The following is a 27,899-nucleotide window of genomic DNA, read 5'->3' as shown; positions in this document are numbered from 1 at the left end:
GCTGTCAGCTGGAGGAGATCCCTCCGCACATGTAAACACACATCATAAAGGGCAAAGGGAACCCTTCTCTGGCAGGGGGAGGGGCCGCTCCCTGGGCCCGCTTCCGTCGAGCCCCCGCAGGCGCTCCGCGCCGGGCCACGGCAGCCCCGGTCCTTGGCCGATGGAGGCCGGAGTTTCGGGCTTGCCCGCCCCACGGTGGAGGAAATCGGGTGGGCAGAGCCGGGGGCCAAGGGCTGGGAGGGAGGGCCATGGGGCCCGTTCTCTTGTGCCCGCCGCCCCGCAGTAGTCCCGGCCCAGAAAGTGCGTGTCGGGCCCGTGGGGAGCGCCCCCAGCCGTGGCCCCGGGCCCGGGGGTTAGGGTCCCAGGCCCAGCCGCCCCGTTCCGGGCCTCCCCGGACCCACCGCTCCCACGTCTGTGAGAGGTCCCCGGGGACAAGCCGGGGCTCCGACTCGCCAGGGCACCCGGGCCTTACTCAGCTGCGTCTTTTCTTACAGAACAGATGCAGTGTTGAAGCGGCCTGCCCGGGGAGGCTGCCCTCGGGCGTCGGCCCCGCGGGATGCCCGGCCCCCGGCCCCCGGGCCCCCGGCCCCCCGGCCCCCCGGCCCCCCGGCCCCCCGGCCCGGGGCCTCTCTCCTGCTCTTGAGCCAGGGCTGGGCTGCGGCCTCCCGGGCACCGGGGCTTCCTGCCCGCCCCCCGGCACGGACGGGGCCCCGAGGCCCGGGGAGGGCTGAGCCCGCGGGGAGCGCGGGGCCGGGGCCCGGGGCCCGCAGGTGGAGGCGGCCCCGCGGGCCGCGGTGACAGCCCCGGCCCGAGCCGCCCGCCCCGCGCTCCGCGGCCCCGCCCCGCTGGGGACGGAAGGAGGCGGGGGCGCGCCGCTCATTGGGGGAGGCGGGATGCCGAGGGACTCCTTTCTCTCTCTCCGTGGCGGCGGAAGGGCACGGCGGCGAGGCGCACAGGCGGCGACGACGGCGGCGGTGGCGGCGGTGGCGTCGTCGTAGTCGTCGGCGGCGTCGGAGCAGCCTCGGCCGAGCCGGAGGGGCCGCCGCCGCCGCTGCCGCTGCCGCTGCCGCGCCGCCGGGGCCCGAGCCGCCGCGCTCGCCGCCCGTCGCCCCCCCCCGGCCCGGCCCCGCCGCCCCGGCCCCGCGCCGCCCCGCCGATGGAGTCGGCCCCGGCGCCGCCCCCGGCGGGCCCCCGCCCGGCGCCTCCCGGGGGCCCGCTGGGCGAGTTCCTGCCCCCGCCCGAGTGCCCGGTGTTCGAGCCCAGCTGGGAGGAGTTCGCCGACCCCTTCGCCTTCATCCACAAGATCCGGCCCATCGCCGAGCAGACGGGCATCTGCAAGGTGCGGCCGCCGCCGGTGAGTGCCGGGGCGGCGGGGCGGCGGGGCGGCGGGGCGGCGGGGCGGCGGGGCGCCCGGCGAGGAGTCGGGGCGAGGAGCAAACTTTTCAATATGGCGGCGGGAGCCCCTGGTCCTTTGTGTGGCGGCGGCGGCGGCCCGGGGCGGCCCTCACCTGGGCGCCCCGCCCGGCCCGGCCCGGCCCGGCCCGAGTGCGCGCGGGGAGGCCCGGGGGCTCGGGCAGGGGCGCCGCCAGCCGCCCCCCCGCCCCTTGGCCCCGCGGGGACCCCCTTCCTGGCCCCAGCAGGGCGGAGGACCCCCTTTTAAACTCAGCCCCCCCCGGGGGAGGGGGACCCCGCCCTGGCGGGGGGAGTGGGAGCCCCAACCCTGGGGCCCAACGGCCGCAACGTCCGGCACGAAGAGCCCGAGGCCCGTCGGAGCCGGAGCGCCCCTCCCCCGCCCCGCCGGGCACCCCCGCCCCGGGGGCTGCGCCAGGGGCCCGGCGGCCGTTGGAGGGGCCGGGACCGTTGGGGGAGGGGGCCAACTGCCCCGCCGCGGCTGCGAGCGCCCCCTCCCCCACCCCCAGCTGGCCTATCCGCCCCCCCAGCTGACCTATCGCCCCCCCAGCTGGCCTATCGCCCCCCCAGCTGGCCTATCCCCCCCCCCCCGAGCTGGCCTATCCCCCCCCCCAGCTGGCCTATCCCCCCCCCCCCCCCCGCTGGCCTACCCCCCCCCCAGCTGGCCTGTCCCACCCGGGATGGGAGCGAAGCGGCTTTGTTTTGTTTATTCGCCCCCCGCCCGCCCCTTCCCGACCACCGCTCGCTCTTTGTAGTGACGTCTGCGAGCAGGAGGGTCTTTGCTCCCTCCCCGTCTTGAGCCCTCCTCCTTTTTGCCTTGAAAAGATGTTTATGGGGGGGGGGGTGGATCACGTCCTGGAGGGGGAGAAAACCCACTACCATCACCCCCCCACACACAAAATAAACCCACCACCACATTGTTAAGAGTCCCACTTGGACAAGTTTAAAGTTGAAATACCTGTCGTCCTGTGCCTTCTCCTCCACCCCCAATTTCTGGCTGTTTCACTTCGGTTGTGATAATAATGCAAAAAAAGGCTGTATTTTTTTTGAGAAGAGTAGACAAGAAGGGTTCTGGCGTCTGAAGGGAAGCGAATTTTCTTTTAAAGCTCTGGTAGTCTTGCCAAAGCCCACAAAAAACTCATCTTGTTGAAGTCATTGTTTTAATTCCTGAGAAGAAAATAAACAGTGGTCCATAGCTATTTTAGTTTTCTTCTACTATCAGAAGCTAGAATAGGAAGGGTGAATGTAAATTATGCAGTTCTTTTAATAGTCAGAAAGCTACTAACTTGGGCAAGTTCTTTGGGACCCAGATAGTGAGCGTCTTGTGCTGAGAGGCAGGAGAGCTCTGAGGAGGAGGCTGGATCCTGGGTGTTGTCCTCCATGTTGGCATTGTGGCATACCATGGCTGGGGGGAAAAGCCATTTATTTTTGCCTTTTATAGGTCCCCTATGTAAGATGGGGTGCTTTAGGGTGAGTTGGCTCCTTCTGTCCCTAACTTGGTTCCCATATTAATGGAAAGTTTAGTAAAATGTAATCTTGGAGCCTTTTCCCTACCCTTAATGCTAGACATGATGGCCACCATTTTGTATAGAGGGGAATACAGACTGAGGAGGAGTGTAACGAGGCACAAATAGTTTATAAATATAAGCCAAGCCTCTCTTTTTGGAACCCATCTTCATACTCAGGGGGCTTCCTTCTCTCTTTGTTTAATGAACTCCAGTGCCAAATGGAATCTTGGTATTTGTTGTTGTAAATTTATTGATCTAACCACAGAAAGGGAGTATATTCAGAAGTTATAGTTCTTGGAAGAGGGGTCTTGTTAGAACAAAGGTTTCTTGAGAAATGTTAACAGTCTTTGTTTTAGGAAAAGAGTGCTTCATTTGGAAAGCATAATGAAACAAGTGGTTTTATGTAGTTGAAATAGCAAACAAAATCTTTTATATATATTTCAATAGGAGGTAAACTTGTTATAATAGATTTATTTTTAAAAATTGAGTTCTTTTTGGAAAAGTAGATACATTGAAAGGGTGGGGTGTGAAAAGTTAATTTTCACCTTTTGGGAGTGATGAAGAAGAGGAAGAGGAAGAGTGGAATAAAAATCATTAACTTTTTGTTATTATCTTAAGAGTTAGATTGTATAATCGATTACCATAAACTCAGCTGGGAGATAGTTTGAGGTGACTTCTGGGAACTTCGTGGTGAGGTTTTATCACTGGGTTGTTATTCTGAAATTTATATGAAGGTAGATTGTATAAATTTGCTTGTAACTAATATCGTATATGTGCCCAAGCCTAGAGGTAGGAGTTAAGAAAAAGAAAAAAAAATGACTTTTAATTCAAGCAACATCAAAATAGCATGAAATAACCACCTTTTATTTTCTGCTCTTCATTACTGTTTAGATTCAAAAAGTTTTATGGAAAAGTGTATTCTGTTGCTTCCCTAGTTTTCTTCCATTAAGGATCCAATTTTATTTTCAATGTGATGTTTATATTTGTAGTTATTCTGTTAAACTAGACTATACAATTAAATAACGTATGATTCTTACTGGTTTGACAGAGTTTACTGATGTTTAAAAAAAATCAACCGAAGATATTTTAAATTCTCTGACCTTCAGATGTTTTGACTGGATACCCAGATATTTTATCCAGTGTACATAGTAGTTTTTGGTTAGACAACATCCTGCAGGACCCTTGACCCCTACTCCTCTCCAATAAGGGAGAAAAACCTAATGAATTTATATAACAATCTAAATGTTCACTCAATCTGCTCCTGTGTTCCATGTTTGATTAAGATGTATAAGTGAGATGGAGGTGGAGAATGGAAAGCTATAGGCTCGTCATTTTAACTTGTGTGAACTTTGACTTACAGTTTTGCATATATATGTGAACCATTCTTCCCAATTTTCTAAGAGTAAGGGAAGGAGGCCAATTTTGTGACCCTTTATCATGTGGTTGATTGTAAATGCCTAGTTGAATGAATTTTGGGCCCCCCCCCTTTATGGGTTTTTGTGATTTTAGCCTCTGAATCACCTGAATCCCATGGTTTAAAATCTTTACCACTGTATCACTTGGCCATCAATTTCTAACTGTCTTTGTATGAATGTTCTTGTGTGGAGTCACTCTTTTTACTTAGGATGTGCTTATTGCAGCTTCACAAAGAACCAGTGGGGAAGAGATCTTAAAATACTACTGTACTAAGGGACCAGGCAGAGAAAATGGCATTGTTTTGGCCAGAAGGCAGGGGTCTGAATTGTTTGTTCTAGTATATATATATATCACTTTGCATGATGGAGAGAAGTTTTAAAGAATTTATCTTCAAAGAATTTCGTTTGTTAAAGAACTTTATTTTTTAAGCCACTGAATTTACATCTGGCTAAATTTGACTATCACTGTTAATTGGTCTTTGAGTCACAATAACATCTGTTAAAACTTAATAAATTATTGAAAATTGATATGAGAAACTAATTTTGAGTATGGAGAAAAGATTTAGCAACCTTGAGAAAGAGCTCCCCCTTCATATAGTTGGATGATTTGTTGATGGAACAGGGGATGCTAACCGGCTTATTGGTTCATATAACTACTACATTTTATAGTCTCTCCATGAATTGCCTCTTTGTTTTAAACACTGATGTGGGACTTATTGAACTGATTTGAAAAAATTACGGAAAATTATTAACCCTTAGCATCACTTGTTGTTTCTTAGACTTAAAGTACTTTTTTTTTCTGTAGGAGCTGAATACTTCCCAATTGAGTAGCTAACTCCTCATCCTGACATCTTCATCAATGGTTTTGTGGCCATTATACTTGGAATTTTTCGGACTTAATATGAGTAGCATAAATTTGCTACTCATAAAACTTTAAAAGGGGCAAAAAACTTATTCACTTAATATATAAACTACTAATTTCTTTAAATTGAACTTGACTCATTTCACATAATGAGATCTTTTGCCGAACCTTGCTACCTTTGATTGTCCTCTTAATTAGGAAAAGGAATCATGTTGGAGAGACAAAGCCACAAAAATGAAAGTGCTAATTAGGTTCCTTACCCTGTGGTCCCTGAAGTCTAATAGATTGGCGATTGGCTGCAGAACCACTTCATTTGGATGAGGAAAAAGTTGGGATTTAAGTTTGTATAATTTACTTTATACATGAGATCCTGATTCATTTTATCCATTTAGACCTGCTTGGTTTATGATAACCAGGGTAATCCAGGTACTAGATATAGTTTTCCCTGGAGATGAGATTAAAAAGCTATCCAAAGGAAGCCCTTGGAGTGTGGCTGTATGCTAGCTAGCCTAAAGTAGGCTAGATTTTTTTTTTTTTGAAGAAGATACCTTAATTAAAACATTTTTTCCCCATTATTTGAGATTGTAGCTAATCAAAATGATAGGGCAAATTCAGTTTGGGAGCTACTCCTGGCTTTGGATACAGTTGGGAATGGGCTTAGCTGTGAAGTGTTCTATCTTAGGACTCTTTGCACCCTGCCCCTAGAGTTTTTTTTTTAAGTTTTTGCAAGGCAATTGGGGTTAAGTGGCTTGCCCAAGGCCACACGTGTCTGAGACCAGATTTTTGAACCCAGGTACTCCTGACTCCAGGGCTGGTGCTTTATCCACTGTGCCACCTAGCCCCCACCCCCACCCCACCCCAAGTGCTGTTCTTTTTTGGAAACTTTTTTAGCCTACTTAAATGGTTTTGGTTGCCTGTAACTTTAGTGAAATTTGTATATTGCAGAAAAAATTTGCTGTTGAGAACTAGTGATTAAGATGTGAGAATTGAATATATAGCAAAGTCATTTTAGTTTAGTGTATTTAATTTACTGCCTACAATGTGCCTTGATAAGAATGTTATCTATAATTTACAGAGTTCCACTGGGTATACTTTTTAAGGAGCACTTGCACTTGACTTCTACTCTTGGACCTGATACTTTATTTGACCCTGGCCAAGTTGCTTTACTCCTTCTGAGTTTGTTTCTTTGTTATATATAATAAATAGGTGACTGAAGTTGATATTCTCTCTCAAGTCCCTTCTATCTCTAAATTATAAGGTTTGCAATTTACAACTTTTAAACTTCTTGAGGGCAGTCTTGAATTTAGTAGAAGCTTAATGTTTGACTACATCTTAATGACTGAAATTTTGCCTTTTCCTAACTTGATATTTTTATTTCTATAATAGTAACCAGTTAAGAGTTTAAATTGATAGCTTGGACTTACAACTAAATTCAGTGACCAGAATAAGAATTGATAGAGAGGTGTTTGGACTCAAGAATGAATAGGGATTTGACTATATCCATCTATGTAGATTTTAAAAATCTCTTTAAAATCCCAGGTTATAGTTAAATTTCTGTTCAAGAAAAATGACTACAGGGAGCGGCTAGGTGGCACAGTGGATAGAGCCACCAGCCCTGGAGTCAGGAGGACCTTAGTTCAAATCTGGCCTCAGAGACTTAATAATTACCTAGCTGTGTGGCCTTGGCCAAGCAAATCACTTAACCCCATTGTCTTGCTAAAAACAAAGGGAAAAAAACCAAAACAAGAAACACAACTAATTTAAGTCACGAAACATGAGTATTTAAGTCCATAGGTTCATTAATGCTGCTCACTAGTAGGAAGGTGTTTTTCCTTTTAATTTGATGGTGGATTCCCAGACAGGAGGAAAATATATTGTCTTTTTTCTTGCCAGGGTGAGAAAAATTTTTAGAGATGATTTGGTGCTTTGAATTTCTCCTTGAAATTGGAAGTCTTGAGATTGAATAGAAGGGAACCTTAAAGGGGGAGCCATTGAAAGGCACCTGACTGGAAACTTCTTCTCTTCCTGGCAATGAGAGGGTAGGAGGGAAGGAAGGGTGTTGGGATGTCAGATGATCTTTTGGTGCCAAGTGCAATTACATGCAAGAAACAGCTTGATTGTTAACTGACTGCTTTTCTGTTGTTGTTGAGTCATGCTCTTCCGGTGCCCATTTAGATTTTTTTTTAGCAAAGAGACTGGTGATATGATATTTTCTTCAGATCATTTTACAGAGAAACTGAGGTAAACGGATTTAAGTGACTCACCCAGGAACATACAGCTAGCAAGTGTTGGAGACCAAATTTGAACCCAGGAAGATGACCTGAGCTGATTCCAGGCCCACCACTCTTATCTGCTTTGTTACCTCCTGCTGCTGTACTGTGTATAAAGAAAAGATATTGGAATTGACTTTTGAGTCTTCTGTGTCTAGTGGGAGAAAGACACTTGCATTGGGAATGGGAAGTGCCTTTCAGGACAGTTGCTGGATCTTGCATGTCAGCTAGTTATTCTAGGTAGCATGACATTCTGACTGGAGGGAAGTTCTCTTAATGAAAATTGGCTTGCTCTATTCTCCTTTTCTCAGATCCTACAGGTACTGATAGTTTTCAGCAATCATTTTTGTACATTTTTCTCCCTCCCTTTCCCCCCTTCTTTCTGACAGAAAGCAATGTAATATAGGCTCTTCATCTATGATTATGTTTAATATGACTCCATATTATTCATATTGTAAAAGAAGAATCACATCCAAATGGAAGAGGAAAAAATGTCATAATGTCATAATTCATAAAACCATTTTTTAAAAAATTTAAGTTAGTAAACTTTGGTCTGCCTTTAAACTCCACAGTTCCTTTTCTGGTTATGGCTAGTATTTTCTGTCACAAGTCTTTTAGACCTGTCTTTGATTATTGTGCTGTTGAAATGAACAAGTCCATCAGAGTTGATTGTCATCCCATGTTGTTGTTAGTATGTAAAATCTTTTGATAGTGCTTACTTCACTCTGCATCAGTTCAAGCAAGTCTTTCTAGGCTATTCTGAAGTTCTGTCCCTCATGATATCTTACAGGACAGTAGTGTTCCATCATATTCACATACCACAATTTGTTCAACCATTTCCCAGTTGATGGACATCTCCTCAGTTTCCAATTCTTTGCCACTACAAAAAGAGCCCCTATAATCATTCTTGTACATGTGGGTTTTACCCTTTTTTTGTGATCTCTTTGGGATACAGACCCAATCAATAATGGTATTGCTGGATCAAAGAGCATGCCTTAGTTTTATTGCCCTTTAGGCGTAATTCCAAATTGCTCTCCAAAAAGATTGGATGAGTTCGCAGTTCCACAAACAATGTATTAGTATCCCAGTTTTCCCACATTCCCTCTTAACATTGATCATCTTCCTTTTTAGTAATATTGGTAAATCTGATAAGTGTGAGGTGGTACCTCAGAGTTGTTTAAATTTGCATTTCTCTTATCAAAAATGATTTAGAGGATTTTTTTTTATCTAACTGGCTTTAATTTCATCTGAGAATTGTCTTTTCATATATCCTTTGTGGGTAGTACCATTTTAATTAGTTCTTAGTTAACTCTTTCTTGTATTTCAGTAGCTTCTAGTACTCTCTACCTGAAGATAAGATTTTCTTTCTTTGTATAGATACACACTTACATGTGTTTGCATATCTGTGCCTATCATATGTGTGTGTGTGTATACATACATATATATATCTATGATAAACTTGAGGTAATTTTATCTGACTAGTTTTCTTCAAATTTTGGGTGAAATCCCATTTTCTGCAAGCAATCCTTTCTGATTCTCCTCTAATCTTAATGCCCTCCCTCCTAAATAAAGTGAATTATTTATATTCACTCTCCTATTGGATAATGTGAACTCCTTGAGAACAGGATTTGATTTATTTTTGTCTTTGTATCCCTGATTCCTGGTACATGGTAGTTGATTAAATAAATGCTTGTAGGTCTACCTGGAAATCTTTTTACAGAAATATCTTGTGATTCTTAGAAGTTCTTTATAGAGTTCATGTGGTTTATATGCAGAATGTTTATAATTTGCATAGTTTTAATTTTTTCCCCCCAAAAAAGATGTCATTTTGAATTGGAAGTCTTTAAGATCATTTAGTCCAGCTTTCCTCATTTTAACTAGATCCAAACAGGTTAAGTAACTGTCTTAGGCCACATAGATTTAGCAGCTAAGTTGAATTTTTTTTTTTAGAATTTTGCAAGGCAAATGGGGTTAAGTGGCTTGCCCAAGGCCATACTGCTAGGTAATTATTAAGTGTCTGAGGTCAGATTTGAACTCAGGTGCCCCTAACTCTAGGGCTGGCGCTTTATCTACTGTGCCACCTAGCCACCCCTAAGTTGAATTTTGAACCTAGTTCTCTACTACTTTGTTAAGAGACTTACATCATTTTTTATTGATGGGAAACCATTAGGAATGAAGCTTTATTGAGTTGGAATTGCAGACTCTTGAAGCCACTTGATTTCATATTATTCCTTTTCCTTGTTTCTTTTGTCATATTGGAACATTTTGCCTTAAATTTTAATTGCATAAGCCAGTGGTTCAAAATACTATACTAATAGGAATTTAAGAAGCCCTAGATAGTGAAGGGTAAATGGGGAATGCCAGATTTTTAAAAGCAGATGAGGGTCTTGTTTTTCCCTATTCCAGCATTACTTTGGATGAAGCTTCATTTGCAAATAAGGATCAGACACCAACTGGGCCTGCTGTCCAGATTAATTAACTGGTGATAGGAGAGGGATTAAGATCCAAAGCCTTACTTCCTTGTTTGTTCTTGAAAGTTCTTGGTAGGAGGTTATGGCAGAATGCTTTCAGAGCTGAAACACACCAGGTCTATGAGTCTTAAAGGATAAAGCATTTCTTTTTTCTTCATAAACACAAAATGTTCCGTAATTGGAACACAGTTGAGGACTAAGGGAAGGTCAACAGTTGTACCTTGAAAATAGAAGAAAGCAACAGGATAAGGTGATTATGGAGTTTTCCTACAAACTGTGTTGTGTTTTGAGGTGAGGAGACAAAATTGTTCCTTGTTTGTAAGTAAAAAATTCTGGGTACCAATTAAAGACTAATTGTTCTTACATGATTTTTCCTGCTTAGCTTAATGTGTGTAGACTTCGTAGAAGCAGTCTATTTCCCTAAAAATTCCTACACTGTTTTTCTGAAAATTGTACTTCACATTTCTTTTTATTCGGTTTACATTTAACCCAATTTTGAAATTGAAGGAAAAGGCAAGGTCATATTGGATATAAAAGTCCTATAATTTGTATACCTTGAAAAACTATTTAGTGGAATTCAGTAAGTACACTTTGTGTTCTTTACATAGTTGCTTTTGTAAGGCAAACAGGGGTTGCCCAAGGCCACACAGCTAGGTCATTATTAAGTGTCTAAGACCGGATTTGAACCCATGCACTCCTGACTCCAGGGCTGGTGCTCTATCCACTAAGCCACCTAGCTGCCCCTATTCTTTACATAGTTTGGCAGGCCCTGCTTTGCACAGCCACTAAGTTGGCCAGAGTAAATTTTCATCTCTACATTTCAGTTTCTTTTGAGAGGAAAGAGACCTCTTATTCCTAATCTTTCATAGGATAGAACCTGTTGACTTCATAAAATAGTATAGGAAAAGCCCTCAGTTTGGAGTAAAAAGACTAGCTCAGATTTCTATGCAAGTAGCAGTGTGATTTTAGCTAGTAAGTTTCCTTTGAGTCTTTTCTTTGTAAAATGAGAGCAAAAGTCCCCCAAAGTCATGTTAATTACCTTCTCTCTGAGATTCTTTTCCTGGTCCTCTGCCCTTAGCTTGCTTCTCCATTAGCCTGTGAGATCCTGAAGAGCAGGGACAGTTTTGCTTTCTTGGTGTCCTTAGCCTCAACACTTAAAGGATCTTTAAAATTGTTAACTTCAGTTCAATTCATTAAGCATTCATTAAGGACTTAGAGAGAGTGTTAGGGATACAGGAAATAATGAAAAGTGCCTTCAAGGAGGTTTGATGCTACCTGGTGAAAATAGGTAGAGGATGAAAAAGATGAAGTCAGTCTGGAAAGATAGGTTGGAGACAGATTGAGGGAAGAGGGAACCAGCCACTGACTAAAGCTCCTAAGCTTGAGGAATGTTTCAGCAGTGGGTGGGGATGATGGATTTTCATAGAACAGAAATTAGAAATGGGGACAGTTTGGAGATCATGAGCTTGGAGATAGACACTGCACTGTCTTTTGTTTTGTTATATCCCCAGTGTTATAAGCCCTGGCAATATGGTAGACTCTTAGTAAACATTTATTAATTATAGATTAGGAGGCCAAATGAGAGCTTAGAAAGACTTGATTGGACATGTGAATGGAGAAAAGGAATCAACCATACTTGCTAACTGGTTGAATAGAGGAGAGGAAAGAGATTACTTAGGGGAAAGATGAAGCATTCCTTTGGAGGAGGTACCTCTTCCATTGGACTCAACTAGTGATGAAGGGATTATGGCAGTTGGGCCTGAAGTTCAGCCTCAGACATTTTATTAAGTTATATAACCTGTTTGCCTCAAGTTTTCTTCAACGCAAAAATGAGTATAGCGTGAGCATTTGCCTCACAGGGTTGTTGAGATCATCAAATGAAATGTTTTACAAAGCACTGGCATATATAGTGTTTCCCTTCCTTTCCTGCATGACAACTAGGTTATGACTGCAAGACAGCAGATAGGCAACTGGTGATGATTATAGGAAAGTCTTCATCTAGACTTCACTAGTGGGGGAAAGTTTTTTTTTCCATTGCCTGGAGCATAAATCTCTTTGATCTGAGTTTTGTAATACTCAGGACATCCCCTTCCTGAGTATTTGACGTGGGTTTCCATCCTCCTCCCCAAATTAATGGAAGCCCTTAAATAGAAAAATAGCTTTTTCTAGACATACCTTAAATACTAATACCAGTGGGAAGGGAGAAAAGTAGGTGACTGCATGTGTGGAAAGGGAGAAGGTATTGTAAGCAGCTCTTGAGTCTGGCTCCCTCATCCATCCTTTCTCTGTCTCCTGCTTAATGTGTTACTTTAAACCTGTTGGTTGAATTAAATTTGGCCTACCATAAAATTTTGGGCATTTATTCTTAGGTTGGGAGAAGTATTTTTAATATTTGTTCAGAATTCTAGGACGGTCTTGTAATTTTGGAGACTTGCTAATTAAATAGCAAGAGGAAATTGAGACATTAGTGTATAATTTAATTTAATCAAGTTATTGACTTAAGCCTCAGGTTAAGGATTTTATTCTATTGAACTGATGTATTTGACTATACCTTTGAGAGTTTCAGTATGATTTCCAGTTCATTTATATACATGAACTGTATGACTCTCCTCACTTTAAAATCAGGGAGATATTTTGATTTTGTCCCCTTTAAACTTGAGATACTGTTCAAGAGATGTGCCATATATGTTCTTTTTTTATTTTAGTTGTTGGTCACAGTTAAAGTTGAGAAAAAGATCTCCAGCATGAATTACAAAATAATGAATAAGTATAGAAAAAGTCACACAGCAATGAATAGACCTCAAATATGTCATTAGAATTGGCTTATGTTTTATCTGTATTCTCATAACCTCTTCAAATTGGAGGACTAAAATTATAAGGTGATGAGTGTGGATTGGACTGGCATATTTGTCCATTGTTAAAATGATTTAGATGATTTGGTAGTGATTATGATTAGATGACTTAGTTTCCTATAGAAGCATTTCAGGTTTGAACTTTAGACACTTAATTCCAATTTACCATAACGGTCAATAAACTACCATATATGTATATATGTATATATGTAATTGTAATATTAAAGATTATTTTTGTAATAGTTACAGAATCATAGGACCTCTTAATTGTTGTTTCAGAACATTTAGTCTAACTTTGCCTGAGGCATTCATCTCTTTTCCAAAGTAGAAATACTTGGTTTTTCCCCCCAATTCAATAGTTATTACTTGCTTGTTTGAAAAAAAAAAGAATGCCAAGTATAGTAATGATTCAGCAAATTTCATTCAGCCTGTGAGGCTTAGGCTGGGATTCTCATAGTTGTTTTTAATCTGTTTGCATTAACTGACATGCAATTAAATCCCACTTACTGAACTACTACAGAATCCCTTCTGCCCTTGCCCTGATTTGGAATGACTGTAAGAAGCATCTAGATTTCTTACCTGCCACTTATGAACAGACAGGTGTTTGCAAATCTAATAAATTAAGGTGTGAGTGTTGAATTTTTCTTGGTTTAACTCTTTTTGTATGTTTTAGTTTTAGTTTTTTTGCAAGGTAAATGGAGTTAAGTGGCTTGCCCAAGGTCACACAGCCTTATTAAGTGTCTGAGGATGGATTTGAACTCAGGTACTCATGGCTCCAGGGCTGGTGCTCTATCCACTGTGCCGCCTAGCCGCCCCAGGAACCATCTATCCTTCTCACAATATTGCTGTTAATGAGTCCAATGTTCTTGTCTGCTCACTTCACTCAGCATCAGTTCATGCAAGCCTTTCCAGACTTCTAGTCTGATCAAGATCTTACAGAACAATAGTACTCCATAACTTTTCATATACAACAACTTGTTTAGCCATTCCCCAGTTGATTGGGAATCCCCTCAATTTCCAATTCTTTGCTACTACAAAAAGAGCTGCTATGTTTTGTACATGTGAGTTTTGTGATCTCTTTGGAATACACACCTAATGTTGCTGGATCAAAGGGTATGCACAGTTTTATTGTCCTTTGGGTGTAATTCCGAATTGTTCTCCAGAAAGGTTGGATCACTTCACAATTCCACTAGCAGTACAACAATGTCCCAGTTTCCCCCATTCTCTACCATATTTAGCATTTTCCTTTTTTGTCATATAGCCAATCTGAGAGGTGTGAGGTAGTAACCCCCATAAAACTTTTTAAACGATTTATTTAAAAAAAATGCAGCACACAGGGGCAGTTAGGTGGTGCAGTGGATAGAGCACCAACCCTGGAGTCGGGAGGTCCTGAGTTCAAATTTGGCCCCACACTCAAAAATTATCTAGCTGTGTGCCAGTCAGTTAACCTCATTGCCTTGGCAACTACCAAAAAAAATGCAGCACCATCTTTGAATCATCATGCTAAGCTGAACAATTAGAACTGTCAGATGATCTGAAATCATTTTTTCCCTTTCATTGGCAAACCATGCCCATAGATAGGAGTGCTACTAACTACTTTAGCTTTTGATTTTGTTTGTGAAATAGGGGATTTGTAATGTATGATCCAACTTCTATTTTTTGATTCGTGCTTGATTTCAAGAATTTATGCTTGATTCAAATGGATTTTAGCTCTAAACATTGAAATGGAAGAATTGCTTTGATTGTTTAGTAAGGAACCACTGCCCCCATTTTCCTATTTATTTTTTATTTTAGTTTTTTAGTTTTTGCAAGGCAAATGGGGTTAAAGTGGCTTGCCCAAGGCCCATACAGCTAGGTAATTATTAAGTGTCTGAAGTCGAATTTGAACTCAGGTCCTCCTGACTCCAGGGCCGGTGCTCTATACACTGCGCCACCTAGCTGCCCCTAAAGTAACATTCTTAATGAGGGAGTATACTTAAAATGTGTATATTGAGAGGCAACCATAACATGTTTTGAGAACTGGTTTATGGGATCTTGGACTAGTCATCACCCAACCTCGAATTGCTTATGCAGCTGTCTTAGACTATATATGTTGCACAGAAGGTGCTGTGACTAATTTGAAGTGATAGAGGGAGTTGTCTAAACCAATGAAATGAAATGACAAGTCTAGTTGGTTTTTTTTGGGTTTTTTTTTTGATTTTTCAAGGCAGTGGGGTTAAGTGGCTTGCCCAAGGCCACACGGCTAGGTAATTATTAAGTGTCTGAGGTCAGTGAACCCAAGTACTCCTGACTCCCAAGGCCCGTGCTCTATTCACTGCGCCACCTAGCCGCCCCCACAAGTCTAGTTCTTACCTTACCATCCCTTGTTAACATTACCACATAACATAGTCCTGGTACACTCTGTGTTCTCCATACTTTTATGTAGAACTTTGTTCAGGAAATGCTATAATTCACTTTATTAAAGACCTATCTTTAATTTGCATAACTTTATAAAGATTTATTAGTGTTTTAGTTTAATCCTCCAACCTATTTCCTTAGAATTGTATTTAAACTCCTTCCTTAATGTAGTTCAGCAAACTTTTGAATATCCCTTCTGTTTAAGGCACTGCTAACCCTGGGATCCACAGATGAAAAAGCTCTCCTGAACTCATATCCTAATGAGAAGGGAGAAAGATAAAAGAAATATGACCTAAGTTTGCTACTAGGTAGACTATAAGGGCAAAGGAGAGATCACTGGAGATCAGCAAAGGATTCTTGGAAGGATATGCTAGCACTTGGTACAGTGTCTTGAGATATATTTCAGTAGCTGGTAATGTGTAGGGAATTCATATTCCCATTTGTTACCTGGACTTTGAACTGAAGTATCCTATTGTCTTATCCTTTTCTCATCCTGTACATTCAACCCATTTCTTAGTTTATCAGTTGTACACAATCTCTTATCCATTCATTAGTCACCTCTCTGCTAATCATTTTACTCACTGCATTTCCTGCTTGGACAAGTATACTTACCTCCTAATTGTTCTCCCAGTTTCTCATTTTCTCCATTCCATTGCTAACACAAAAATTTTCCTAATCCATAAATCTGGTCCTTTTCCTTTTAACAGTAGCTCGCCATTGCCCAGGTTCTGGGGAAAGTTAGGGTTTTATGGGTACCTGTTGATAAGAGGATACTTAAGTGATGCTCAGCAGGCAAATAGAAATTCAAAACTAGAACTCAGGATAAATATTGGGACTGGAGATAGATAGGAGCATAGGAGTCATAGGAATGAATGAGATCTTCAAGGAAAGGAATAAAACTTGCAATGAAATGCTGAAAGGCCTGGGTTTGTTTCATTATCAGTTAGTAATGGACCAGTATGGGGAGGTAAGACATGTAAAGGGAGAATAGTGTCTGGAATGCTAAGGTAGAAATTTAAAAAGAGTTTGGGAAATAGAACAATACCAAATGTTAAAAGTCCTGGTGAATGAGAATTGAAAAAGTCATAAAATTTGACAGGACAGAACAGTTTTGGGATCTAGCAATCAAGGATGAAAATTATATTTCAAGGGATTGAAGAGTGAGTTGGTAGATGGGATAATTGAGTCAGTAATCCTCTTTAGATACTGGGAAGTGAGGGAGGGAGGAGACAGCAAGGATGTTTGAATGGTTGGTACATGATTAAGACAATCTAGGGCCGCTAGGTGGCGAAGTGGATAAAGCCACCGGCCTTGGAGTCAGGAGTACCTGGGTTCAAATGCGGTCTCAGACACTTAATAATTACCTAGCTGTGTGGCCTTGGGCAAGCTACTTAACTCCATTTACCTTGCAAAAGAAAAAGACTTAATCAACAACAAAATGTTAGCAGTAATTTTCTATTGTGGAAGGCCAAAAAAAACCTTACTGTAATGAAACTAGTACTTAAATAAAATTTAAATCGATTTTTTTTGGAGGTGGCTGGGTTGATTGACAAACAAAAGAAAGGTATGGGCCTGTGTCCTGAATTCTGTGGATGTCTCCATGCAGACAGGAGTTAATTTCAGCAACCAACTTAGGTCGGGAGTGTTAATAGCTGTATTTCATTATAAATCATTAGCACCAGGCAGGTTCAGCAGAATAGTGTGGTCTATTAGTTGTTTTTAAAACTTAGTGATGGGGTTAAATGTGGGAACATTTTATTTGGAAAGCTGATTTTATTTTGCTAAGTTTGCCTTCTATAGGGAGATAATGGCATCACTCCCCAAAATATATTAATCTTTATATACTATAAACAGAGGAAAAAGTGCCTGATAGAGTCCTACTTGAAATGGGAGACAAGATGAATAGTCAGTATTTAGAGCAACATATAACTAAAAACATCCCTATTTTGGGAGAATAGAGAAAGATGCTAGCTAGTGAACAAACTTGTAATGAGAAGCTTGGTGGTACAATGGATATTGTATGGGTCCTGAAGTCACAAATACTCATCTTTCTGAGTTGAAACTGGCTTCAAACACTTGCTGACTGTGTGACCCTTGGCAAGTCACTTAACCCCAGTATGCTTCAGTCTCGCATCTGTAAAATATTTGGACTGGAGAAGGAAACAACAAACCACTCCAGTATATGCCAAGAAAACCCTAAATGGGGACATGATGAATTGGACACAAGTAAAACAACTGAATGACAATAACAAGTGAATAAACTTAATGAAAGAGAAGAGACTTGGCGCTGCAGAGTCTTGAATACAATTGGGAATCTGCAATGATTGTTCTGTTAACAAAACTTTATTTGCATATACCAGTAGAGGGCAGACTAAACATTTCAAGCAGCTATTCACTAGCCAGGTACTAGCATTTTTTTTAAACTGCTTTTCATAAGTTGTAACAGTTATCATATTTGTGAAAATCTCATTTGCCTTCCTTAAATTTGTTTTCATAGAATCAGAACAATTTGTAAAATGAAATATAATTATAAAATGTTGCTTAATTACCTTTGAACATTCTCAAAGATTAGTCCTTTCTAATCTCTGGAAGTTTTTTTAATTTAAAGAGCTATGGAGGGATCTTCTGTATTGAATACCTGAATTAAAAAAATAAAGTAATTAAACTTTAAAGAAGTGCTTTTGTTTGTCAGCTTAGGTTGATTATAACAGATTTCTTTTGTAATTAAAATTTTAGTACTTTTATGTCTATGTATATGTACATATGTGTATATGTGTATATATGTATACATATAACTATCTTTTCCTATATGTATGTCTATGTTTATGGAGATCTTTGTATTACTAGCCATAATTTCCCCAATTAGAGTTTGTCAATTTCAATGCTATAAAAAAACTTAATGTTAACCATTTTAAAATAGGATATTGAGCAGAAGAAATCAAGGGCTAATAAACAACTTATAATTAAATGTAAGCTTGCTTTTTTATCTCTCTTTACATTTCATTATTAAACATTTTTGGATCTTTGGTCTACATGACACTATTCTATGAATTAGTTATTTAAAACTCCATTTTTGAAAGTCAGGGTTACATTTATAAGCAGCTGCTCTCTGTAGAACCAGAAGTAAACCTTTTTTATTCTTGGATTACTTGTATCTCAGAGGTCAAATTCTCAATTTATACTTAGGTTGTATAAAATATAAGAGGGATAGATACTTCTTTAGGTGAAACTGAAAACAAATAGTTTACTTCACATAGTGTTTTACTGCAGTATTGAGGGAATGTGAGGAATGAAAGGAGGGAATCTGGCCTATTTTCTGAAGTATTCATTTAATACTGTTATAATTGTAATTATATTGGCCCAATACCACTGACTTGTTTGAGACTGGAGTCAATTTGAGAACCATGACTGCTTTTAGTTTGATAGGAGCTAGGTTTTTTTAAGTTTATTTTTATTAATGATATTATTTGAGTTTTACAATTTTCCCCCCAATTTTGCTTCCTCCCCCCCCCCCCACACACACACACGGAAAGCACTCTGTCAGTCTTTACTTTGTTTCCATGTTGTACCTTGATCCAATTTGGGTGTGATGAGAGAGAAATCATATCCTTAAAGAAGAGAATAGAAGTTTCAGAGGTAACAAGATCAGACAATAAAGTATCTGGGTTTTTTTTCCTAAATTAAAGGGAATAGTCTTGCAAGTCCTTCAAGGTTGAATGTCACCCCCATGTTGCTGTTAGGGTGTACAGTGTTTTTCTGGTTCTGCTCATCTCACTCAGCATCAGTTCATGCAAATCCCTCCAGGTTTCCCTGAAATCCCATCCCTCCTGGTTTCTAATAGAACAATAGTGTTCCATGACATACATATACCACAGTTTGCTAAGCCATTCCCCAAATGAAGGACATTTACTGTACAAGTAATGTTTTTACCCTTTGTCTTCATCTCTTCAGGGTATAGACCCAGTAGTGGTATTGCTGGGTCAAAGGTTATGCACATTTTTGTTGCCCTTTGGGCATAGTTCCAAATAGGAGCTAGGTTTTTTTGAAGTATAAACTTGGTGCTCTACTGAAGTAGAAATATATGTATCATCTATACAGGCAGAAGAAGATGGTATTCCTGCTGCCAAGAAATGAACTCTGGGAACAGGAAAGTATATCTGTTGGGTGGGGAGGTGAGAGGTGAGAACTCTTAAATTTTTTTAGAATGGGGGAAAAAAAGGAGCCAGTTTTGAAAACTAAGAGACTGAAATTCCAAGCTTGACAACTAGTATATAAAATTGTAGTGTTCCCTCTCAAGTAGAGGACAAATGAGAGGGTTTTTGTGTTCAAGACTTTAAAAAAGAAAAGGTGGCACCTAACTAAACTTTCAGATTTTGGTTCAGTTCAGAAATACCAAATTAACTGAATAATGGGCTCTGAAAAGTGAAAGGAAGCCTTCAATATGTCCTGAAAAGTAACACTGAACCCAGGACATCACCCAGCAAGACTGCAGACATAAACAGGTCTAAAGCTGTTCTGATGATGGTCATTATCACTCTAGTAAGGCAGAAATGGGGATTTTTAAATTTCTTTTTGTTTTCTCGATATTCATTCCCTGGAAACTAGTCTCAAGATTATTCATAAGGACAATTCTTGAGCAAGCGTTTTCTAGGGAAAGAGAGGAATCAAAGGACTTGGAATCATCTCTTTGGAGACTGGGGGCCAGTGCTTATATTACTACTACATATATCAACTAGTTTTTTGTTTAAATTAAATATAAAAGTATTCTGTTCTCTGCTTATTATTCAAAGTTTTCAGAGTTGATAAAATAACTTTTATTAACTATTACCTCTTAAAAAGAGAGAAGAGAATATTTATTAGATTTGGCTGGTGGTCTCTATCCCCTTCTGGTTTGTTGACATCCCATTCAAAAAAGTAAGAGAACTTTGCCATTGTGTCTGATTGGGTTTGTTTGAGTGCAAGTCAATTAAAAAAATAGTTCTTTTATCTAGGTTAATGTTATTGGCAAAAAAAAAAAGTTTCATTGTGATACTGTTTTTTTTTTTTAATTGGCCCCTTCTTTGAGGGCATCATATAGAGCCTTTTTGAAAATAATTATTTTGCTTATCATAAATTTCTTACAATAATGACCAGATGTCTTTAAAGAGAGAAGTGTCAGGTTTTAAATAAGTTAAATTTGGTTCTGTTGGCATATATAGATGATATCAGAGGTTCAAATGCCCAAGTAATTATGTGGCATCCTGGATGAATTAATTTCAGAGTTAATTTTCTTGACATTATTTGCTTTAGAAGCATTTTCTGAAACAATTTTTTATAGAGTTTTTTCTTTTTCTAAAATTTTCTTTTAATTTACTAGAATATTCTTGTAAGAGTAAACATAATATCCCCTCCCCACACAAACATAAAACATCATGAGAAATAAAGGGAAAGAAAGAGGGGGGAAAATGTGTTTCAGTCTGTGTTCTGATAGCATCAGCTCTGTCTTGGGTGGATCACATTCTTTATCATAAGTCCATCATAGAAGTTATTTCCATATTTTTCCACAGTTGTTGTTGCGGATTATAATTCCCTCCATCCATTCCTCCCCACTATTATATTTCCTCTCTCCTTTCACTCTGTCCCTCTTCAAAAATGTGCTGTAGGGCATCTGAGTGGCACAGCAGACAGAGGTTCGTCCCTGGGGCCAAGGTGCCCCAAGCCCACATCCCACCCCAGCAATCACCTGACCCTGTGGTCCCAGACAGGCCACCCAATCCCAACACCTTGCAAAAAGTAAAAAAGAAAAGTATTATCTGACTATCCTCTCCCATTATCTAACCTCTCCTTTATCACCCACATCTCCCCTCCCTTTCTTTCCTTTTTCTTTTAGATTTCTATACCCCTTTGAGTGTGTATGCTGTTTCCTTCCTCTCTGAGCCATCTAAAACAGTTTTTAAGATTTTGTCTTGTCTTCTAAATATTTTTTTCATTTTGTAAGTTGCTGTTGCTAGGTACTTATGAGGGTGTTGGGTGTAAAGAAAATATTTACCTGATTGTCCAAATCTCTGGAGAATTTTAAAGTCCCAGAGTCCTACTTAATTGCCTTTCTGAGGAATACATATATTTTGTGTTGAGGAAACATCTGGGCTCTGATTATAATAGCTAACTTTTATTTTGAACATATTTTATATATAAAAATTAAAAATAAAATTACAAGAAGTTTGTATAGACAACATGATGACTTGAAGAATTCACGTACCAATCCTGTCAGTTTTCATATAGGGAAATTTTATTAAAATATGAAATTCACAAATGTCTTAATTTGGGGAGATCTGTTGTATTTGAGTATTCACTTGATGTGTATTCAAGTTAAAACTAATTGTTTTGGCTGTCCACATATCTTATGAATTATTATGTTTATTTCAATGAAACGTAACTTTTTCCTACTTGACTTTTTTTGGTGAACTATTCTTCTAGTTCAAATTTAAGAGTTTGAATCTTGTTTTCCCTATAAGCCCATGATAGTCTAGAATTCATGGTACTGAGTCCCCAAAGCAAGCTGTGCCAAGAATACCTTTACCTTAAGCATAAAACCAAGGGGTCCACCCAAGATACAATTCTGTGGGAATAGAGAACTTTGCAGTCATCAGTGGACAACTTGAGTGACAGCTGTCTGTGCTCTCACACTTAATTTCCAGTAATGCTGATAGTTTCCTATTATTTGTAGTTAAAAGGATAATCTGTATTTTTTTTTTTTTTTGCAAGGCTATGGGGTTAAGTGGCTTGCCCAAGGCCACACAGCTAGGTAATTATTAAGTGTCTGAGACTGGATTTGAGCCCATGGACTCCTGACTCCAGGGCCAGCGCTTTATCCACTGTGCCACCTAGCCGCCCTTATAATCTGTATTTCTTTAGGACAAATGGTGTCCTTGGCTGTTGTCCCACAGTGTCCCCTGAGGTTGACTGAAGACTTAATCAACATTTTTTGTTCCTGTTGTCAATATTCTAATCATATCTTATCTCTGTTTATCATAGAATTTTATGTGATTTCTCCCTGGCTTGAACTCATATGCCTGAAATCTCAGTTTCTGGGAACCCTGAGGCTGATTTGAATTTCATTATTTTAAGTTGCAGTGGGCTGTTTTGATTGGGTATCTACAATGTTGAATAGTCATTTGGTGGCTAGCTTGGAGAGGTAATTAGATTGCCTGAGGATGTTCAGACTTGTCCAAGTTAAATCAACTCTTGAATAGTCTCTGCCTAGCCTGGCCTAGATGACCTAGACCTAGTCTCTTTATTTTATTTTAATTTGTGCAAGGCAATGGTTAAGTTAAGTGACTTGCCCAAGGTCATACATCTAGATAATTATTAAGTGTCTGAGGCCAAATTTGAACTCAGGTCTTCCTGAGTTCAGGACCAGTGCGCTCTATCCATTGTGCCCACCTAGCTGCCCCAAATCAGTCTCTTAAAAAAAAAAGCAGAAAGGCATTTAAAGACTGTTATAAAGATTAAAATGATTATCAGCATTGTAGAATTTTAAGCTATATACTTTTTAAGTACTTTCTTTGCCTATGAGAAGGTGTAATCTTCTAGACAACTAGAATTCTACCTATGCCATTTTCAGGTTTTCAACTAGAATTATGACCAAAAGGCAGTAAAATTCTTATTATGACTCCAGGGCTGACACTGTCCTCTCTACACTACCTAGTTGCCCCACTTCATATCTTTTGATAGTACCATTACTGGGTCTGTATCCTGAAGAGATCATGGAAAGAAAAGGGCAAAAACTCCACATGAACAAAAATATTCATAGCAGCTCCTTTAGAACTGGTGAAGAAGTAGAAGTTGAGTGGATGCTCATCAATTGGGCAATGGCTGAACAAGTTTTGGTATATGAATATTATTGGTGTACTGTTCTGTAAAAAATCATGAAGAAAAGCCTGGAAACACTTTCATGAACTCATGCTGAGTGAAGTGAGTAGAATCAGGAGTGCATTATACACATTATGATCAACTCTGATGGACTGTCCTCTGAGCCAACCAAATCATTGGACTGAAGACCAAAGCATACTATTTTCACTTTTTAAAATTTGTTTTTAGTGGTTTTTCCCCTTTTTCAGAGATTTTCCCCCTTTCTGATTGTTCTTTCACAACATGACTAATATGGATATTTCCAAATTGAATTACTGTCATGAGTAGGGGGAGGGAAAGGAGGGAGGTAGAAAAATGTGAAATTCAAAAGCTTAGAAAAAGATGAATATTGAAAACTTATCTTTGCATATAATTGAAAAAATGAAATAAAATGACATTCAAAAAGAAAAGTAAAGTAGGAAGTAAGGTGCTTTCAGAGAGTAGAGTAGGGAAGAAAGAAGGGAGGCATGGAGTATAAAAATATTTATAGTGGCTCTTGGTGGCAAAGAATTGGAAATGTGAGGGGATGCCCATCAATTGGGGAATGACTGAACATGGATGTGATAAACACTGTTCTTTTTTTTTTTTAAGTTTTTTTAGTTTTTTGCAAGGCAAATGTGTTAAGTGGCTTGCCCAAGGCCACACAGCTAGGTCATTATTAAGTGTCTGAGACCGGATTTGAACCCAGGTACTCCTGACTCCAGGGCTGGTGCTTTATCCACTGCACCACCTAGCCGCCCTAAACACTGTTCTAATAAGAAATCATGAGGGATGGAAATTTCAGAAAAGCCTTGGATGGATAGGCTTGCATGAATTGATTCTGAATGAAATAGGCAGAACCAGAAGAGCATTATTCAAAAGCAATATATTGGGTGATGATCTACTACAATGAACTTGTTCACTTCAGCCATACAATAATCAAGGACAATTTTAATTAAGAGAGACTTAATTAAATGATAGAAAATGCCATTTTCAGAGAGGGAACTGTGAAGTTCAAATGAAGACTAAAGCTTAAATTCAGTTTTAAAAATAATATATATATATATATATATATGAATATGAAATACTCAAAACTTACAAAACTTACCAAAAAAGATTGGTAGAAACTACCTTTGCATGTACAATTTTAATTAAGAGAGACTTAATTAAATGATAGAAAATGCCATTTTCAGAGAGGGAACTGTGAAGTTCAAATGAAGACTAAAGCTTAAATTCAGTTTTAAAAATAATATATATATGAATATGAAATACTCAAAACTTACAAAACTTACCAAAAAAGATTGGTAGAAACTACCTTTGCATGTAGTTGGAAAACCAAATAAAAATAATAAAAAAAATTTGTCCCATGATCTTTTACATTCTTTTTGGTATCTTGTCTTTGAAATATTTTGAAAAATTCCTTGTTCCTGAAGTATCTGCTAATTCACAGAACTGTGTGATTAGAGAAGGGACTTAATAGAAAGTGACTTCATTTAGGAGATTACATTTGAGTTGGACTTTCAAATTGATGCAATTAGGGGTAAAGTTACTGTTGGAGGCACCAGATTTTTATTTCTTATAACACAGACAAGATTCCATCACATTTAGCCATCCCCCAATATAAATTGGATCCCCTCAACTTCCATTTCTTTGCTACCACAAATTAATTTTAATTTTCCTCTTTGATCTTTTTGGGGTTATAGAAAATTCTGGGTCATAAAGTAGGCACAGTTTAATAAAAGCCTTTTGAGCATAGTAACACGTTTTTCAGCATGGGTAGAACAGTTCACAGCCTCTCCAACAATGTTTTTTTCCACATCCCTTCCAGCATTTGACATTTTCTTTTTTTTTTTTGGTTAGTCTATTTCTACTGATTATTAAGTTTTCACTGATTTTCTTTGTGACTTTATGCCAAATGAGAAATAATCCCAATCAATATGTTCTTAGCTTTGCAGTCTTTTGAGAAAAGCTTGATTTTTTTTTTTTAATTTGCTTTTGGGGTTGGAGTGTGGATGTGTGGAGTTATATTGTTTTATATGGGATATCTTATTTGTAAATTGATTTTTATAATGTTTCAGGAGCACTTCCCTTTTTAACGTCTTAACGTTCAGAGATACTAAAGAATATCTAAAATCCAATTTACACGATACTTGCCAGAAATGTAGCTTCTGTAGATAAGCAATTATCCCTTCGACATCTGGGGAGTTAAGAGTCTAGTAAAATCTTTTAACTGTTCCTTCATGCTAGAGAAAGAAGTCTTCTAGTTTTGTGGATTTTCTTTGTCTTGAGATTATACAATATACTTTACATATATTTTATGCATTTTTAAGTTTCTAATCTTTTTTTCTACATTGTCTGCCTTCCTTATGTTTTCTGTGGCATCTGCCACTTCCCCAAAAAATGTCTATTTAATTTCTTATGGGGAAAATAGTGATGTGAAAGGGATTACTATAGTTATGAGAAAGGGTAGTCTTTTTTTTCCTCACTTATCTAGAGAGTCCTTTTTTGGACATCAAGACCGCAAGTAACGTTGGTTTTCATGATATGCATGAAATTTAATGGCATTTCATCTTCCAATTTCTTTCTCCTCTCTCTCTTAGGCCTGGCAGCCACCATTTGCTTGTGATGTTGATAAACTTCATTTTACCCCTCGAATCCAGAGACTGAACGAATTGGAGGTAATGTCATAAAATATCCTTCTATTTTAAGACTTGTAACCATTATGGTCCTTTGTCTGAATGTGACTTAATTTCTGCAAACAGTATTATGGTATGATAACAATAGTTTCAGTCTTACGTATTGAATCAGATTTTACAAAATCAACCACCCCAAAGGAAGAAATGTCCCTACATACATAGGCCCCATCTGAACCAGACCCCAGACCCCTCTGCCCTCAAAGGAAACCCAGCATTCACCATCTCCCATTGCTCTCCCCTTCACCCATGCCCACCCCCCTTCCTACCAGCAGTCTAATTTGTAGGAGTAGGCCTACTTTGTAATCTTTTATCACTATTGACTCCATGACTTTTCTTGCTTATTTTCCTATCCACCAGTCATTTAGGGGGGAAAAACCCCCCAAAACTCTTAGCATCTCTTCTCTTTTCCTCACTCCAAAGTCTCTTCTAACTCTACCCTCTCCTATGTTCCCTGGAATTCTTCCTGGACCTTTCTCTAGCTAACATTCCTTCTCTTCCACCCTCAGGCTTGGCTGCCCTCTGACAAAAATGTGCCAGTGAATATACCTACTCTCACAATTCCTGGTCCTAGAGGAAGAAGTGGAATTCTATTTGATTCCCATTTTCCCTTTCAGACTCTTCCTTAGAAATCTTATTAACTCTGCAACCTGTCCTCTCATGAATGGAAGTCCACTTAAAGCTTTTTACCCATTCTGAATTATGGGAGCAGAGACAGCTAGGTGGCACAGTAGATAGAGCACCAGGCCTGGAGTCAGGAGTACCTGAGTTCAAATTCTGCCCCAGACACTTAATAGTTACCCACCTGTGTGGCCTTGGGCAAGCCACTTAACCCCATTTGCCTTGCAAAAAAACTCAAAAGTGAAAAAGTAAAAAAAAAGTAAAGTAAAAAAAGTAAAGTAAAAAAATGAATTATGGGAGCAGCAGTGTATTGACCCTTAGATTTTTTTCTCATTTTAAAAATTTAATTTCATTCATCTTTTTTATAGCAATTAAAAAGCATTTATTTTCTTTCCTTCTATGTCAGTTCATATAGGATTTCCCAGATTTAAATTTTTTTTTCTAAATAACAAAATATTCTATTTCTTCCATTCCCATTTTCTCCTCCATTCCCCCCACTTCCACTATTCTCCCATACAAAATCCTTGTAACTAACATGCAGAATTCAACAAAATGTCAAGAATGTCTCATTCTGTATCAAGTCTAGATGAGCAAATCTTGGTTGGTCATTGCCTTGGTCAGTTTGATGTTCTACTCTTTTGATTCTTTGCATTCTGCCTCCTTCCACATAAGTCTTCTGGGTTTCTTTCCTCCCTTTTTTTGCAAGGCATTGGGATTAAGTGACTTGCCCAAGGGAATATAGCTAGACAATTATTAAGTGTCTGAGGCTAGATTTAAACTTGGGGGCCTGTACTTTACCCACTATGCCACCTAGCTGCCCCCAAATCTAATTTCAATGAAGATTACTTTGATAGTTGGCATAGAATTTGGATCCAGGATATCTCGATTCCAGGGTTAGTCCTTTCTTCCTACTGTACCAGTTCTTCTGAAAGTACTTTGTTTTTTTAGCTCTTCATACAAAAATTTATTATTTTTGTTTATTTTTGTGCTTACTCTGTCACCTCTGCTAGATTGTGAGTTCCTTGAAGGCAAAGATCATTTCTGATATGTTCTTTTCAGTACTGTTTACTCAGTAAATAATTGCTTTCATAGACTAGGATTTTAACATACTTGGTTGATAGGTGACCATGCTGGGGTGGGGGAAGATTTAATGTTGTCATCTAAATTTAATAGAAAAAAAAATCAGACTGTTAAAAAAGGCCAAAATTTAGCCTTCCAAAGTAACTTTAAATAATCATCTATTCTGATCTGTTTTATATTTCCTTTAAATGAAACAACTCTTCAGCCCTTGCTTTCATAGCAAAGAAATTTTGAAGTAAATCATTAATTCGTTATAGGACAGAAATAATAGTTTTTAAGTTTTTCTTGACCTGTAATGCAGGCGATCTTATAATCTATTGTATGGTTTAAGCAATTACTATAAACCTTTAATCTTTCTTTGCAAGCTACTTTCACATATACTAAAGCCATAAATGATTGCTTGTGCATGTATTTTTTTTGAAGCTCTGGAAATTCTCTGTGGCAAAAATGA

The 27,899-nt window shown here is 39.6% G+C and overlaps 1 protein-coding gene across 2 annotated transcripts in view; it reads left to right on the top strand.

Moving 5' to 3' along the window:
• Positions 1–1,139: 1,139 nt before the first annotated feature.
• Positions 1,140–27,899, top strand: part of KDM5B (lysine demethylase 5B) — a 69,612-nt gene continuing 42,852 nt past the window's right edge. For both annotated transcript variants that reach the window (XM_074222388.1, XM_074222387.1), the window contains exons 1-2: positions 1,140–1,354; positions 25,655–25,732. In XM_074222388.1, coding sequence (XP_074078489.1) covers positions 1,157–1,354; positions 25,655–25,732 — 276 coding nt within the window. In that variant the 5' untranslated portion in view covers positions 1,140–1,156. The remainder of the gene's footprint in view (positions 1,355–25,654; positions 25,733–27,899) is intronic.

The sequence above is a fragment of the Macrotis lagotis genome, chromosome 2, assembly GCF_037893015.1.
Source record: "Macrotis lagotis isolate mMagLag1 chromosome 2, bilby.v1.9.chrom.fasta, whole genome shotgun sequence".
Classification (NCBI taxonomy): Eukaryota; Metazoa; Chordata; class Mammalia; order Peramelemorphia; family Peramelidae; genus Macrotis; species Macrotis lagotis.
This window is presented reverse-complemented; position numbering and strand designations above follow the sequence as displayed.